Source organism: Symsagittifera roscoffensis, chromosome 3, assembly GCF_963678635.1.
Source record: "Symsagittifera roscoffensis chromosome 3, txSymRosc1.1, whole genome shotgun sequence".
Classification (NCBI taxonomy): Eukaryota; Metazoa; Xenacoelomorpha; order Acoela; family Convolutidae; genus Symsagittifera; species Symsagittifera roscoffensis.
In genome coordinates, this window is record NC_087064.1 from 80,806,769 (window position 1) to 80,825,474 (window position 18,706).

The window sequence follows — 18,706 nt, forward strand, 5'->3', positions numbered from 1 at the left end:
CATTGAACTAAATCAATGTTTAAGCTTATGTCAATTGTGAACCCAGGAGCGAATCACCTTCCTTTTTTTTTAAAGCGGATAAGTAGTTTAGAAAAAACCCAATTTTGAACAAAATTGGTTCAACAGTTTGACAAAAACTGTATTAGATTAGAAACGTAATTGAAGCATATCAAATGGCTGGGTATCGGTTACTGCATACCAAAAAAGCTAAGTTTTTTAAAATGATTGCGAATAGTGACCACTGCAGACGGGCAAACGTGTTGAGACAAGCGCAGAGCGTCGACACGCGGCCAGAGCCCGTCGCCGATTATGAACCAACACTCGGTTCTGAAGTCTTCAACCTTTTTTTATTGATTCCGTCTGGGGATTTCTGCTAAAATTTGCCTTTTTGTTTACAAAATTTTTGATAATGTTGGACCTTTATTTTGGCTTAATACCGACCGTTTTGGTCTAATTTTTTGATTTTGAACTTAGCTTGGATCTCTTTAATTTATTCTTTGTTTTATAAAAAATCAAAATGGCATCGCAATTCTTTCGAAGGTACCATAGGGGTGCATAGCTGAAGGGATCTTCCAAATTTTTGCATAATAGTAACACTTTCAATTTTGTGTAATTTAAATTTTGTCGTATGTGGCCTCTAATTTCATGATTACCAAGTTTACGAATTCTATTTCTTGAGAAGTTTTCAGCTATAATTAAATAAGATTGGAGTAAAAACCGGGGCTGTTTACATAAGGCAAAAAACTTTGGTTTATAAAGTGTGTAGAGTAGCTTGAGACTGACGTAATCTTTTTAAAAATCCCCCCCTCCCAATTTTTCAAAGGGGGAGAGATTGTTAAGTTGATTCAGAGTGTACACTTTAGCAGAAATTCACCAGCTTAGGAATCTTTCTCAAATTCAAGGACTAATCGCTCTGTGCTTGGTAACTTAGTTTTCCTCTATTTAGCAATAGCCTGTAGAGAAAATGGGAGGAGATTAATTGCTAGGTTGAACATTCACACATACATAATCATTGATTTAATTCTCTTTAAGGTTCGTAAATGTTTATTAAATACAATAAGAAGGAAATACGAAAAACGTCCTGAAAATTTTCGGTTAAAATTGATACTTTTTGCCCAATATAGTTTTTCCTTGATATAGCCGCCCCGAGGGCTGTATATATTTGGCCAAGACCATATTAGGCGAAATAAGTATAATTTTTGAGCGAAATTTTTTTAACATAAAAATGTATAATTGTGCAGAATTCACCCAATGACTCCTCAGAGACCATTAGCAAGAAGTAGTCGAGGACTGAAAAGCTTGGTATTGTTTGAAGTTACCGGTAGACGCGCTATGCGGGTGTTGCTTTTTCGCGGCGATAATCATCTCTAATTTTCGTATAGAGTCCTACCGTGTCTTAGCAAGCACGCATCGCAACACGTTTGTGCAACTGCAGTGGTCCTAGTTTTGTTGTGACTTGAATTACATTGCTTGCATCAAGCAAGTATGAAGCAACCGAAAGATGTAACCACAACTTCTGCTAAAATGTACCTTTTTCAAAATCAAAATTGGATCTGATCGGCTATTTTCCCCATTAATGCGAAAATGAAGGATTCGTTGCTAGGTGCAAAGTTTACATTTGCTTAACTCTTGACCTATTTCAATATAGGTGTAGCGATTATTTACTGAGCACCGTAGGGTGGAATAGTTTAAAAATCCTGAAAAAATTCGCATTATAATAACACTTTTTATTTTCGCCCATTATAGCCGACCCAAATTGAGCATATGACCTCTAAAATTCCGGATTTTTTGAAATTTTTTACTTAGATAAAAACTCTTACATGCTCATTTATTGAATTAGTTAATTAAAGGGCTGGCAATCAATTTAGGTGTGGCAATTTTTACATGGTTTTTTAAGGGGCCAGTGGTGTTCGCAAAATTGTTTTTAAGGGGGCGGTGTTTCGAAAAAAAAAATAAAAATTTTGTCGACCCCTTATTTATGTCGATATGTCGACTAATTTGATATTCCAAGCTCTCCTAAAATAGTGAAAGAACACTGTTTTGTCACAATTTTTCTGCGCGACAGCCATTTTTTCGGAAAAAAACAAGCTAAAAATGATGTTTTGAGCATTTTTTTGAACAGGCTAAAACTTTTTTTGATATTTGGCCAAAACATTGCAATTTTTCGACGTGCACTCAAATTTACGTATATTGGCGCCAAAGGTGCCTTTAGAAAAATTTTGACTTTGGCCAGACAAAAATGGATCTCGTAAAATGGGACCTTCGAAAAAATTTGGCAACCAGAATTGAAAGGGGTAGGCGCTGGCCCCTGCCCCCCACTCGGCTCGCTACTGAGGGGGGCAATACTGCCACTGAGGGAAATCCTCAAAATTTTCACTTAATTTCAACATTTTTTTCGCTTAATGTAGCCGCCCCTGAAGTTGGCCGATTATTCACTGCTTGTCTGACTAGCAAACTGATGTCTCATCGTGTGACTAAACCTTAAAAATCTACTTTTGTTCCTACTTTCGTAACAAAAGTAGCGGAGTATTTGTGCTCGGGGTGGTTTTATTTTCGAAAAATACGTCTTTTTAACTAACCACTTTTGACGAATTTTTTTTATCATTCAAAAAGTCTTAATGTCTTGAGCTTAACTTTGAAAAGATTTTTCATCTGTGATAATTTTTTGTAAAGTTATGGAATTTCAAACATTTCCATTTTGGCCAATTTGGGACAATTAACGCGCGATATATTTTGCGCTATCAGCGCGCAAGCGGAGATTTAATCCGTCTTAGAAATCGCTCCAAATTGGTTGAAGGAAGCTTATTTGCCATAATTGATTTGTTGCTAGGAGAGAAATCTATCACTTTGTACTTTAAATGGAGTGTAGGGGGATGATTTTCACAAATTAATGTCAAATGTATTTAAAAAAATTAAGTTAACATCCTTGCTTCTCAATCAATGTTTAATTAGCTTTTCTTTCAGCTAAAAATAGAAACAATGAAATGCAGATGTCAAAACATTAGATTTATTCATGCCTTTTAATCGAAAAGAATCGAGATCCATTTAGTTTTTCATTTCCTTTGATGCATTTTTTCGGTTTTAGTGGAAGTCAAAATACAGTAAATAAGTAAACAAAATCAGTTGGAACTGTCATCAATGTTATCATTTTACAAATAGTTTTGATGGCGCCTTCAATAAAAACAATTTTTACAGTGCACAAAAATTTTGAAATAAAAATTTGACCAATCGCAGAAGCATTTGCGAAATGTTTTTAATCTAATTTAGTCCATTTTCACTATCAGAAATATCATATTATAAAATGTTTCTTTTAACTAACCTATGATTAATAGTTCTGCTCTCGGGTGGTAAAATTCAATTAACTTTAGTTGATGACAAAAATTGACAGTATCTTATTAAGCCCTCGGAAAATGCTACACATCTGTTCTGGCATCTTGTAATATGCACTGAAACAATAAAAGAACCAAATATATGTTGAGAGAAAAAAAAACACGTATAGCCGGTTATTGTGCAAGTAGCACAGAATGCTCCGACCACAGCCTTAAAAAAACCTAACTGGTGTCGTTTTTTTCTGCATATTGTAATAAAAAATTTGCACGAAAAAATAGAATTTAGGCATATTTGAGAGTCATAGTAAAATAGGTCAATTGGAAAACAGTTATTGACTAGAAAAACGAAAAAAAGTTTCCAGTTTTTGTATTCTCAAAATCGCGCTAAAAATCTTAAGGAACTATCTTAACTTGAATAAAATTAAGTTTTAGCGCCTGAAATGAAGCTTAAATCAGCTTGTGTAAGCATATACGGTCATTGGACTCGAAATTAGCTCGAAATTGGACCAAAAACCAAAAAGTTTAAAACGGTTTTTCTCGACACTGTGAAAAAAAAATCAAAATTTTTAAAATTTCGATCGAATCACGACTGAGAGGGCTTTAAGATGACATATCACCTAACACAGTCCGATGATTATTTGTGGTACCTGATTTTGCGTGGAAAACAAAAAACAAAAAAACTAAAACACCCGAACACAAAGTTCCTCCCCATTTTCAATGGTCGGAACAAAAACAGTTGATTTACTAAACGATTTTAAATGATGGCTATACGTTTTTTCTGCTCTTTATTAAACTTGGGTCCGAAAGGCAAAAAAAAATCAGCACGGATTTTCTAGACAGTGGAAACAACTTTTCTGAATTTTTTAGAATCCAGATCACGACCGGAAGCGAAAGTGCTTCAATATTATTTATAACTAGACGCCATCTGACCTGTTTATTTGTAATGGCTGACTTTGAATGAAATTTTCATAATTTTTTTTGAATGAAATTTTCATAATTGTTTTGGTCAACCACATTGAGTTTCCGAGCTCTCTTAAAACACAAGAGAGACCGGGCTTTGACGATAATTTTTCCGCTGCTGGTGAACAATTGCAAAACAGGCCAATAAAGAGCAATTTTCGGAGGGCTTTGACCCTTTGGGTGATGAGGTGGTCGAATCCTTGGTTAGAGGGGAAGGGGGTCCCCCCTAAATCCGCCCTTGCCACAGACCAAAATGAGTGCCCTAATAAAAGTGCAAGCATGCTTCTTGCGAATGATCGCACCCTGTTAAAAACTGCCGCAGACGCGTTGATTTTGCAATCCCATTTAACTTAGGTTTTTCTGCCCTTAGGTTCAACTAGGATTAACCAGGATCAGAAACCGATTTGGGCTAACCTAGGGTGAGCATAGTGAGGACGGTGGTCACTCCCAGACTGGCTCTTGCGGGTGTCGCGTGCAGGTTGATCCAGAATATAGTCCAGCTCAGAATCACAATCAGCGCGGCCGGGAAGTACACCTAAATGAGCAGATTTGGGGATTTATTACTGAATAAATATTTAAATAACTTTTTTCAAGTCTCAAAAACATTTAGTTCAATAAAAGTATTAGTACATTTCAAAAGTGATAGATAAATACCAGTGTTTCAAATCTTGCAACAATTTCAAACAGTTTCAAATATTACAACAATTTCAAACAGTTTCAAATATTACAACAATTTCAAACAGTGTATTTTCTGTTTTATTTTTTATTTTGAAATGCTCAAAAAGTTAGGAGCCAAAAGAGTTCAGTTGAACAAGAGTACCTGCATGACGTAAGCAGAGTACTTTCTCTTGAGATAGATGACAGTTTCCAAAGTGGAGTAATTAGCCCCCCCGTAGATGCTCTGGCCGCTCTTCAACTCAACCCCCATCAGGTAGAAGCCGAGGTGGTCGACGTTGTTGTTCTTCCGGTCGATGTAGCAGCCACTGCCGCCGTCCTGTCGGAACCAAGTGTAGTTCACCTCTCTGCTCGTGTAGCCGAAACTCGTCAGAACTGTAGAAAAAAATTAAAGCTGACACAAAAATTATTTCAAATACTAGTCATTCTAGAGCTTGTTTGATTATATTGAGAACTATTTTTGAGTCTATATATCCACTAAAATACGAACTAGTACCCATTTTTAACACAGAAGCAGCTGAAATCCATCTAGATTTGACAAATACGCATGTTTGTTTTTGTTCCGACCACTTCACGAAGGATAAATTTATGAAGGATTTTGGTTACATCAAAGAATGCTCGTAACGAGGTAATAATTAGTATCATATTAAGATTTTTAAGACAATTACTGAATGTTTTTCTACTTTTTCTCGGAGGTAGGAAGATTTTGCGCTATTCAAACAGCAACTGGTAATCCTTGTTTCTTTTTTGCATTAAAATGTTGTTAAGCAACTAGTACGAGTGTGAAAGTTATTAACTAATTTCTTCGAAGACTTTTTTCAGTTAGAAACTTAATTTTTCAGGAAAGGAGTACTTGAATGAATTCTTGAGTCGCGTTGAATTCGTTTTAGTTATTATTAATTATTAAGATCTTTTATCCACGAGGGATAGGACCAACATACGAGCTGTACAGCTCATCACGGCGAACCGCTGTTGTGCCCCTGCTTAAGAACTACATGCAATTTTTTTTGGTTATTTTTCTACGTTATTTTCTTACGTTATTTTCTTTTTTGGTTATTTTTTTGGTTATTTTAGTCGTGATCTAATTCTTGAAATTTAATTTCAACTGCTTTCCCTCCCCCACCCCACCCCCAAAAAATCTATTTTATTTAGACGAGAATAGCAGACTGAAAATTTGTCATCAGCAAATTCATGATGTTGATGCCGAATGAAAACTCAAGTGTCCCTTTTGCGCCAAAAAACTTTTTTAGCTTGCCTCAGCATTTTCCCTCAAACTTCGACTTTAATGCATGTGTAAAATTTTTTTGACATGTTCAACAATATTCTATAATCGGTTTTTTTTATAAAACCAACCAAACTTGAGACAATTGGATTAATAGGTATATTTCAATCAGCTTAAAGTCAACCAAGTTTTTGGGCACCACCTCAAAGAACTTAATTTTTTACGTTCGTTAAAAACCTTCAAAAAATTTTCCAATGTCGAGAAAAACCGGTTTGAAATTTTTCATTTTTCGTTTTAATTTCAGTCCTTAAAACTTACTTTTAAGCAAATAAACGAGTTTTTGGAAATTTTAGCTTCTTTTTGGGAACCAAAATCTTCAAAAATTTCAAAAACTTTCTGCAAAAAATTTTAAAAATTTTTTTTTAAAACTATTTTAAGTTTTTCTTGTCATTTTTCCACAAAAGTTTTGTCCAATTTGCCGATATTACTCTGACTGTTTAATATGTCTAAATTAAATTTTCACATCAATAAGAAATGCAATAATTTGGAACAAACTTTCTTAGCCGTAGTTTTCCAAAAACCATGGTCGGAACATTCTGTGCTACTTGTTGTACATTTGAGATCCAAACAATTATGTTTTCAGGTGACAAAAAAACTTCCAAAAAAATGCAGTTGAAAAATCAAAAATTGACTGAATGAAAAACCCCCAAGCGTAAACATTTCACTTTTCTTCAAATATCGGAACAAGAAAACATAGCTCACAGACAATTGGAGAAGTGTCAATGATTTCTAGATGACACAAGTTAAACTTTAAGAAAATATATTCTCAAATCGAAATTCAAAATAGCTAATGAACAATTGGAAAAATTTCAAGAAAATCAAAATGAGCGAAAAACAAAGGCTGTCTTAGTAATCTATTTTCAACTTTAAAAAAATAAATATCACCTTAAAATGTGTGAATTTCAAAATCTTTCATGATTGACATTTTTTTCATAATACTGACCAAATTTCAGAAACTTAGGTTAAAATTTACAATGTTATTCTGCTGGAAACTTTTGAGGCTAAATCCTGTATTGGAAATAAAATTCAATCACGTTTTATTAGTAAGGTTGCCAGTGTAGAAAAATAATTTATAAAAATTACAAAAAAGAACAAAAAACTCGTGGAAAAAAATGCCTGCACCAATACAAATTTTGAAGAGTTTTCAAAATGCTGAAATAAACCAATCCTTTCTGCGCAACCTAAGCCGACAAATTTTAGCAGATACACAAATCTAATTCATTCAAAAATTTTTAGTAATATAGATTAGCAAATATACAAATCTAAATAATTCAAAAGTTTTCAGCAAAAAACAGGTCCCGATTGGAATCAAATTTCTGGGATTTGACGTCTTCAGCACAAGTGTTACTATTGCTGCAAATGCACAGAACAATTGTAGAGTTTGTAATGAAAACAATTACCAAAAACTTTTCAAGGCCATCATTAAAACATCGAAAAGTAGCAGAAAAAAAAGCAAAATTTCTTGGAACTCGATTACTTGCCCAAAACCGCTAAACACACTGAATTGTATTTACAGACACGTTCGTTAGCTCTTAGCCGCATGCGCGAATTATCGTATTTTGCTTTCATATGAACCTAAGGTGAAATGATTCAAGTGATTCTGTTAAATTAGTTGTTAACCCAAAAATAAGTCTTTATTCCGATTTGATGACGCTTGCTTATCACCAGCGTAAAAAAGTCAAAAACCCTGCTAAAATCAATTTTCAGCATGAGCATTTTTGAATATATTTTTTTGGAAAACAACAAAGAACCACACGACCCCATGAGTGTCTTCGTTTTATTTATTGAATGTTAATAAAAAGATATCAAGCAATAAGCCTCATTTCTACCACTATAGCTGCACCAAAAAATATTGTAGATTAGTTTAAAGCTACCATCTCAAGATGGGCGCTAATGCCTGGGGCGAACATAATTAGTCATGATTAAAGTTTTGACAAAAGTCAAGTTTTCGCTTCATATGTTTATCCAATCAAAGTTAACATTTTGATGGCCCTGGTCGTGCTTGGTCCTCATTTTTTCCATCGAGGATGTCAAATTTTTTACAAATTGGGACTTTTTTTATGCTCCCCGTTATCAGTATGGGGCTGAATAAGCTCAAAACTTTAAAAAAAGAATGAGCAAAATTTTTTTGACCTTAGGACCTGAATGAGCTCAAATTTAAGCACAGGGGGCTGATTGACTCCAAACTTTTTGGGCTCAAATTTAAAATGGCTGGGCGATGAATGAGCCTAATTATTAGTAAAATGGTCTTCTTTAATGCTCCGCAATTTGCCATAAATGGAGATGAATGAGTTCAATTTTCTTACACAATGTACCCGATATTGGGCTCTTTTTTCTAAAGACTAGGCAAATAAGTGAAAATTGACCAAATTGGACAAATTGAACAAATTGGGCTTATAAAAGCGTCTGTGTCTGAAAATTCAGGTCAAAACAGTTTATGTTCATTCAGCTTGATTTAAATCCCCTTTCTTTTCGAAACTGCGTCAACCCTGTTGTATAGTTTTATGTATGTCTTATGTCATTAGAAAATTATGTCATAAGAAAATGTTCTGCTTCAAAAAATCAGGATTCAAAAATGATAGATTGTGTCGCAAAATTTAGTTGATTTTGTTTGGTTTCATCCATCTGTGTATAATTTCAAAGGCCAATTAGCTAATTGATGAAAAAGTTTCAAAGTGATGGACAGCGCCAAAGGCCAGTCACATCAGTTATAACGCCAAGTACATGAATATGTTTTCTTGTATTAACAGTTAAAGAGATGAAATGATATTACCAGTAGCAGTAGGTTGATATAGCGCTTAATTCTTATAACATAGAGAGATGGTACGTCTAGGATAATGTTATCTCAAAGCAGTGCCAGCGAAGTATTTTTATACCATTTTCTTCAACAACATCAAATGATTTGCAAATTCTTTGACAAGTTAAGTTAACCGAAATTTGGCGTTTCAGAATAAATTTTATTACATGCTTCAAAATTTGAGTATCTTTTCTTCGATTGCAAATTTACCTTTTTAAAAATGGCCCTTGGCGCCAAAAATTTGCCAAAGTTTTCTGAACTCCTGCATGTTTCAAAAAATAAATCAAGCGCATTGAACCACGAAGCATCAACTCTTCCGTAACAAATTAAAAGTATTGCCTCGAATCAGTCAACGATTGCAGAAGAAAGGTTAAAACTTAAGTCAAGATTTTTGATATGATCCGGATTATGGCCAGTGGCTAGGCAAATGAAACCAATAAAAACTTCGTTCAGCCGGTATAAAAATGACAGGTGTTTCCTTAGATTCTGTTCTCGCTCAATTGAGCATGCTTGAAAAAGCTTATAAAACGATCTGTTTGATGAGACCCATGTTAACCCGACAGTGCAATGAATCTTTTATTTTTGAGCTTCGCAAGAGTTCATAGCTCTCCACCTATTTAACGTTTAGCGCTTATCTATAGCAAGGTAGTAGTAGCCAGGGGCGGATCTTGGATTTTCTCGAGGGGGGGGGGGGGCGGATTTTCAAAAAATTTTCGAAAATTTTGTCGACCTTTTTTTTAGGGTCGACCGAATTGCTTTTCTGAGCTCTTGCAAAGCACTACAAAGACCCTGTTTTTGCCAAAATTTCTGCACCGCAGGCAAAATTTTGAAAAAAACAGGCCAGAAGGGCGCACTCCTCCCTCAAAATTAGTATATTGGCGCCAAAGGCGCCTTTAGAAAAATTTTGGGGTTGGTCGGCCAGAACTAGAATCCGATCCCCCCACCCCCCCCCCCCCCCGCATCCCCCCTAAATCCGCCCCTGGTAGTAGCTATATGCAAGTAGTACAGAAATTCCGACCTCTGCAGAAAAAAAATAGAAGGCCAATAATTGATTATTTTGTCAAATTTTGGCCAGTTTCTTGGGTGATGAGGGAATTATGTTGAGGTTGAAGTTTGGTAAAAGGTGCTAGGCCAGTTTGGTAAAAAGTGCTAGCCATTCTAATCACTCTTTTAGAAATCAAATTATAATCAATTATAATACATTTTGATTGATTTCCTTCGGTTAAAATTTTATCTTTTTTTTTATACAACTATAATCGATTAAGATCAGTTATGAGCCTATATAATCGATTATGATCGATTATAATCAATTATTTTTATCCCAATTTCTAATTCATGTGTTTTGCAAAAAAAACATTATATTCGATTATAATTGATTATAACCCTAATTGTTTGCCCATTTCATCTATGACGTTGCATCTGAATGCTTATATTTTACAATTTTCGTGGACTTTGGTTTATCTAAAAAATGATAAATTATTTTAAATAATTTCAAATGAATTCAAACTTAAAACGTTTTCGTTTTTTTCTTTTACAATTGTTTTTTGATGCACATTTTTCAGTTTTTTAACCAACAAAACTTCAGCACATTGTTTAACTTTATTTGGAAGTTTTAATTTTTACCTATCATGGAAACTTTTCAACTAATATGAAAAAAATCTCTATTAAACTTTTTTTTCGTGGAAGAATTTTGTGTTAAATGAACCAAAGTATGACAATGCATCTCACTTTGGGACAACACATCTCTCAAAGATGTGGCATTTCTTCTCTGAATTATAAACGATTTAAAGAGCTTTTTGTATGAACTATAATCAATTATAATCGATTATAAGAGATTGTAATCTGTTGGAAAAAATCACGATTCATATCGTTTAAAAATCTTTTAAATAGCTTATTTTGTAATTATATCAAAAATTGTAATCGTCAAAAAATCAATATAATCAACTGTTATAACCGAACAAAATTATTACGACCAAACTTGGATACAGGTGAGCGCACATCACATCATCGTTTATCTCTTCAAAGCAACAAAGGTTCAGTTGAAGCTCGTTAGAATAGTGCGAAGCGCATTCGCTTAGAAGCACGTACAGTCCAGATTCGATTGCCATTCTGAACTTTTATTTCACCGTCATGTGTTGAGCTCAACATTAAAAAGATATTTTACCTCCCGCACCGAAGTTTCTCCAATAATTATCTATTATCTGGCGATTTTGTGGTCGAACCAAAAATTGTTCTTTTAATAATCAATTATCTGGTGATTTTGTGGTCGCAGAGTAGAATAATCGATTATATGGAGAAAAAAATCCATTAAAAAACTCTGGTTTTATGTCGATTACATTGGAATTATAATAGATTATAAGAGATTCCCGCACCGAGTGCCCATGGATCATAATCGATTATATTGTCATAATATGGTCCGCAATAAAATGACAAAATAATTTATTATAATCCATTAAAAATGGATTATAATTCTAATATTTTTTTGTCAATATAATCCATTATAATCGATTTTAATCGATTAAAATGGATTTTTTCGAGGGGTTATTCATGAAATTTACAATTTATTTAAAGTTCTCTTATTTCCTGTTTAGTGCAGTTGCTACGTATTACGTGTCATAAAATGTTACATTTCAGAACAAAATTTCTATACTTTTTGCTCTCTGTTTTTAAATTCATCGCAGTTTAACACTTCATTTTTCTGTTTTTCTTACCACAAACTCCCCCCCCCCCCCCCCAGTTTAAACACACCCTCAGTTAACCCCCCAGTTCACTACCCCCACCAGTTTACTACCCCCATCCCCCTCCCCCAGTTTACGCCCCCCACTATTTACCCGCCCCCCAGTTTACCACTTTACCCCCCCCCCCACCCGGTTTGTTTACCCATCCCCCCAGTTATGCCTCCCCCCCCCCAGTTTACAACCCCCCACCCCAGTTTACCCTACCCCTTAGTTTTTGTTGCAATTTTTTGGCAGTTTTATGGCGAATACAATGATTTTATTGCAATTTTATGGCGATTTCAGGGCGAAAAAAATAGATTTTATTGAGATTATGTGGAGATAAAAATACATTTTAGTGGAATTACAAGGAAATATATTCTTGATGAAAATAATCTATTTTCTTTCTATTATAATAGAAAATGTTGCTTAAATTGGTTACTCATAATCAATTATAATGGCAACACTTTCCGCAACATTTTCGCAATATAATCTATTTTTATCCGAGAAACTTCAGTGCGGGCTGTAATTATATTTTGAAAAGTTATCTTATTCGATTTTTAACTAGCATTTGTTGACAAAAAATTACTGTTGAACGGAGCTCAAAGCTCAACAGATAATTGACCTGTGATCATGTTTTGTAAGTAATGAGGTTTTAAAGATTGCCAATTTGACTAATTTGGGTGCTATTTCGTGCTATTAACGTGTATGCAGAGATTTAATCCGTCGTAGAAATCGTTCCAAATTAAATTGAGGCATGGTTTTTGGTCTGTTTAATACTCTGCTACACGCGAAATAGATCATTTTATACTTAACAAGCGCGTGGGGAGATGATTTGCAAAAAAAAACTCAAAATCAATTGAATTTTTCTTTCTTTTTTTCGAAAATTTTATCAATTTTTTTAATCGAACATTACTCCATAGATCTTAAGAGGCAGTCGGAGCATTCAGGGCTCCGTCCTAATATGAGCAGTTATGTTGGTGTTTCAAAAGCAGAATATTATATGCCAGGGGTTCGAATTATTCTAGTTCTAGTGGGATAATTCAATGAACCCATCAGTTTTATTCTACTGAGGCCAAAAGGTGAAAAAAAAAAACACAATTCTCCAATCTCTTGAAACACATTAAAATGCAACTAGCATCATTCGGAACCCCACGGGTTAAAGAACAGGAAAGGCATGGGTTCCGGGGTCAGTGGGTATACGTCATATTGAAGGCGGAAGCTCCCCCTCAGACTTCTGTTCACTAAATAGTCCCTACCTCTCAATGGCGGAAGTTTTTAACCGGTTTCTTCCCAATGCTGGCTGTGAACGCTTCGGTTGCTTCTTGCAAAAAATTAAGGTCAATTATGCTAGAAAATTGCAGAGCAGAGGGTAACTTGTAAAAAAAATCAAACAATTTTGTATCTCACAATTGTGTCCGTGGATAATTTGACCAAAAACTATAGACGAAATTCTCCAACAAAATTTTCCCAATTATTTTTTAATGAACCTTAAGTACAATATATTCGAAACCATTTTTTATTCCTTTCTTGAAGCGCGTAAAAACCAATTTTGTTGAGCAGATGCATGGCTTGAATAAGAATTGTCCTTAAATGTCGTCTCTGAATAAGAATTGAATAAGAATTGTCCTTAAATGTTTATGTGTTCCGGGCAAAATTATGGTCAAGTATCCGGTCACAGCAGGCGGTCTCGTCATTCAATTTGCTCCTAGACATTTTTAACATTCGTTAAGTTTAATTTAGTCTTTTAACATTTAAACAGGTGAATAAATTGTAGCCTTCGACTGTTTTAGGAGAAATTGACCCACCTAAAGTGCACCTGACGACGTCGAACGGGAAGAGCATGACATTGGGGGAGCAGGGGGTGCTGAGTTTGACCTTCCTGTTGTACTCAACTGACCCTTCCTGACTGACCACAATGTACTGCTCCTCGTCACTGTAGATTAGGTCTCGCACTAGCAGGAAGTAAGTATCCGGATACCACACGTCATTTGGAAGCATGCGACCGGTGACCTTGAACATAGAAACATATACTAATTGTTTATAGCAGTAGAGCGGGGAGGTGAATGGGGTTTAAGGACGACTGACTTTTTCCCTCTCAATTCTGATTAATAACGCATTTCCCTCAGGTACTATTTTACGACCTCCATTTTTTTGGACCAAATCAGCATTTTTCTGATTTCAGCAGACTTTACAGACATGTAATTGCGCGTGCTGAAGTCTACATGAATGCAGTGAGTAGAACCAAAATAGGGAAAATATGGCAACCCGGATTGATTCAAATAAACGGTCGATGCCAAGTTGAAATCTTCCGTCCAGCACTTGTTTAAGAAAAGGATTGGAGTACGACGGTCAAATTTTCAATGACAAAGATCAGTAACCTGTAAGTAAAAGGCCAAACGTCAAAAACAGTGAAAAAATAACACTTTTTGATGGCATTCCTTCCAACGAAAATTGTTGAACTTTCGGCAATAAACGTTTGTCATTGACTGTGACAAAAAAAAGTTTTATCTGAACATTTTTATTTACATGGGGCATGTTAAACACGAAAATCATTGCGGATTCGGATCTCTTCAACTATTAAACCACCTTTTGCATAAGGAGGGAAATTCGTTACTAGGCTCAAAATTCACACAAGCTTAATCGTTGAAATATTTCATTATAGGGGTGGCATTTTGTTACTAGGTACCATTAAGTAGAATAGTTGAAAAATACTGAAAAATTTTGCCTCATATTAACACTTTTATTTTTGTTTTATATAGTTTTTGCATATTCTAGCCGCCACCTAATTGACATATGATCCTTAAGAGTTCTGATTTTTTTGGATTCTTTAATGAGATAAAAATTCACATATTCTCAATCGTTGAAATTTTTTATAGGCTTGGCAATAGCTTGCTAGATACCATAGGGTATGATAGTTGAAAGAAGCAAATATATGGCGAAAAATCAATTTTTTTTGTCATTATATGGTACAAACAATAAATTTTGTTGAGATTATATGAGGAAATCACAATAGATTATATTGCGATTATATGGAGAAAAAAAGTACATTTTCCTGGTTTTATATTGTTTTACATACGGTGTAGTATCCGTAGTAAAGGTCATGGTGCTAAGCTACCACTGCTAATTGACACCTGCCACTTAAAGTGCATGTTTCACGAATTAGTTTGACGTTCTCACTATCTCGCGTTGCATTAACCGTTGAAAGATAACGGTTGATATTTCATTCATAGAAACTAATTTGTAACCAACTCGATATCCATTGTATACAATTTACTATTGTCATAGAGTTTTTAACTTAGTTTAGTTTAGTACTTCTGAGGATATCTCATGGCTCAGCCAGCAGTCGTACAAACGGATGACAGAACGGATTTGTTAGAAGTACCAGTATTCTGGGGAAAAGTATCTGCAGAACCCCCGTTTCTTTGTGAAACATGGGTGGGACAATTCGTCCTGTCTTCCTGGCAAAATCCCTCAAGGAAGGCTGTGACCCTATCGTACTACCATCAGATCCAGATCCGGTATTCGACGATCCACCACCAAAACCAGAAGCAATACCAACCTCAGAAACACCAGATGAAACGAACAATAGAACAGCACGAGGCGCGGCAGCTATCCAGAAAGTGACGGAAAGCAGTTCACAAAGGAGAAGAAAACGACAAAAAAAATTTGCCCGAACTCGTATTACCACGAAGCGGACAACCGGGTGAAAACCAGAAGTTTTTTTGCCCTCTGAAAGGAAAGGAAGAAAAGATTTCTCCAACAAAATGCACACAAAAACTTAAATACCTTAAGCTTCAAAAAGTTTCATAAATTGTGCGAAATACTCATCAGGAGAGAAAAAAGCTAAATTGTAGAAAGAACGCAATTATACAACGCGCACCAGGGTGATAAAGAAGGTCTTGAAGTTTTTTTTTCGTCTAGCAGGACAAGCATCAAAAAACAAGAAAAATTTGCATTAAACCGGGCAACTCCGTAGAAGACACATTAAATGCAGCCGTTTTACATGAAAAGGATTTTGCGACAGCTAGTTTATTACAAAGCAAAAAACACTTTTGGAGGCGGTAACTCGAACTATAATCCTTTTAAGGTGAAACAAAAACCCTAAATGCCAAACCAAATGGAGGAAAAACGTCCACAGTAGGATGAACCGGGCCCTGGGCAACAACAAAAACCAGAAAAGTAGGAATTTTACTTCCAGTCGGGAAACCAGTGCTCCTTAAAACATTGTTATTTTTGCGGCATTAATTTTACACTTGAACATTAAGACAAGTTTGCAGCTCGAAACGTCAATTGTAATCTGTGTGGGGAAAAAGGCTCCTTTCGCAAAATGCTGCGATTCAAGCAAACCACAGGTAGACAATGTCATATCAGATGAAGAAGACGAAGAAACGACTATATTTATCAGTCAAAAACTTAGAAGTTATCATTGTTGCAACTGGGGAAAATGTTTGAAGGCCACAATTAGTGCGAAAGAAGCACTATTCAGCGCGGATTTGGTACGGGAGTTCCGGCATCTTTTGTCAACAAAAAGACAGCTGATATGTTTTTATCCCAGGAACCAAAAGCAAAAACCTTAACAATTCAAGAAAGACCAATCACCACGTCTTACGTTGATTACAGCCACAGACTTTTTTCCCTAATCGGAACACTATTAATAGATATCAACTCAAACGGCTGGGTGAAGAAGAACGCAAATTTGCTAATCTCTGAAAATAGAACACGTTGCCTACTAGGCTTAGACTTACAACCTGATCTAGGTATTATGACAAAACCACTGCAACCACCAAACACAGTCAGCAAGATCGCAAAATCAGAAGAAGAAATCGAGTCGACAATATCAAAAAAGTCGAAAGAACGTTTCATCAAAGATATGAAGATTAGATTGGGCAGGTCAAAAAACCATAAAGTAAAAACTCTTTTCAAATCGCCGTTGATACCTATATAAGAAAAGGGAAGAGGAGTCACGATTCACATTCAACAAAGCTGGGCAATGAAATTCAGAAACTAATCAAGGAAGGATTTTTAGATAAATGAAGAAGAGACCATATCGTAGCCCCGGTGGTAAAGACTGCGAAGCAAGACGGTACATTAAGACTGGCGATAGATGATCAAATTCTCAAAAACTGATTCCAAATCCACTAGGGCTCTTAGTTTCAGCAGCCATAATCGTAACAGCAAATATCAATGGAAAAATGCGGAAACATAAAGGCATTTGATGTGAATGTTTCACGAATGAGTTTGAGGCTCTCATTGTCTCGTTTTGCATTAACCGTTGAAAGATTATGGTGGATAACTATATTCAACGAAACTACTTTGTAACCAATTTGATATCCATTGTATACAGTTTACTTTTGTCACAGAAACTTGAACTTAGTTTAGTTCACTACTTCTAGGGGTTCTAGGGATTATATGGAGAAAAAAAATTCATTTTCCTGGTATTAAAAAGAAAAAAAAACAGATTATAATTCCAAATTATTTGACACATCTATGAGTATTGTCTATCATAAAGCCCATATAATCTTATTGTTGTCTTCGAACATAAAATTGTCTCATAAATGATTGTTGATCCGACTTTGAACTAAAAGGAATACTTACACTTGGTTTCGTTTTTTTTCGGTCAATTTTCGGCGACAGATATAAAATTTTTATAGAAATAACAAAAAATTAACCGAAACAACAAAAAGTGTAGCTAATTGAAGTATCGAATTTTTGAGCTCAAATATAAAAAAAATATTTTAACTATTTTATTTTTGTAAATTTTTGGGGGGCTTAAACATTGCCGGTTTGGTAATGTTTTGGTTTAAATTATGTGCGCTTTGAAGTGTTTGTTGATAATACTGAGAGCGTAAGGCTAATTATCCCGCACAACTTAATTGTTCCAAATTGAATTGAGACTACGTAATTGGGTGTATTAATTCCATACACGACTCAAATTTTTACACTAGATCTTGATATTGTCCAAAAATTTATTCTATATGGATTAAGGGGCAGTCGGAACTTTCAAGGCTTTGCTTTGATATACGAGCAGTCTTGCTAGAGGTTTAAATTAGTTTTTGAAATTTCAATCGCCAGATAATTGATTATTCACGGAGAAACTTCGATGCAGGGTGAAAACACAATTGCTCTGCAGTGGAAAAAATTATCTTTAAATGAGTTGAAGCTAAAACATTAAAACTGGAGATGGACGCGAAGCCGATGAATGATCAAGTTCTCAAAAACTGATTTCAAATCTACAAGAGCTCTTATGTTCAGCAGCCCAAACCATAACATCAAATACCAATGGAAAAATTTGGCTTACATCTCTAGATCTAAAGGATGCATTCAATCAATTAAGTCTTGACGAACCGATAGGAAAACACTGCAACTTTAGTAATGTATGTGGAGAACACACTGGCACATATAGAATCAAAACAGGCTTTTACCGATAGGCAGACATGCCAAAAGAGTTTCAAAAGGAGATGGATTATACATTTGGCGGTAATCCTGAGTATTCTGCTTTTTAGTTGATATTTTAATCGGTTTGAAAGGATACATCTTAGATCATAACAAAATTGTCGATAAAAACATGAGGAGAACAGATGAAGAAGGATCCATGATAGACGCGGCTGCTTATTTGTGATGGCCAAGAATGCATCGTGAGATACCTGACCAGTGCCAAAATCGTCGATGGTGTTCTTTTTATGATTGGGAGTATTCAGCAAAAAATATTCTAATTCCGGAGGAAACGAGCGAAAATCGGACTCCAGAAGCAGACTCAAGGCGATACCAAAAGAGGGAACAGATGCACCACTCAAATTCGGAAGGTAACAATCAAAAGATAAGAAGATCGCAGTTTTTGAGAGTCTGGCCAAAGCGGCCAGTGAGTGGAGAATTTTGAAACAAAAATTGTCGCACACAGAAGGTTCAGAGACTTCGAGGAGGTTAACTGTGCAAGTAACACTTCTTG

At 35.2% G+C, this 18,706-nt stretch overlaps 1 protein-coding gene across 1 annotated transcript in view; it reads right to left on the minus strand.

The window, feature by feature from the left end:
* LOC134841361 (glycine receptor subunit alpha-4-like) overlaps positions 1–18,706 on the minus strand; it is a 67,201-nt gene that overhangs the window by 24,430 nt on the left and 24,065 nt on the right. Inside the window, exons 4-6 of the mRNA XM_063857295.1 lie at positions 13,566–13,770; positions 5,110–5,339; positions 4,704–4,824 (exon numbers count right to left, since the gene is read on the minus strand). Coding sequence (XP_063713365.1) covers positions 4,704–4,824; positions 5,110–5,339; positions 13,566–13,770 — 556 coding nt within the window. The remainder of the gene's footprint in view (positions 1–4,703; positions 4,825–5,109; positions 5,340–13,565; positions 13,771–18,706) is intronic.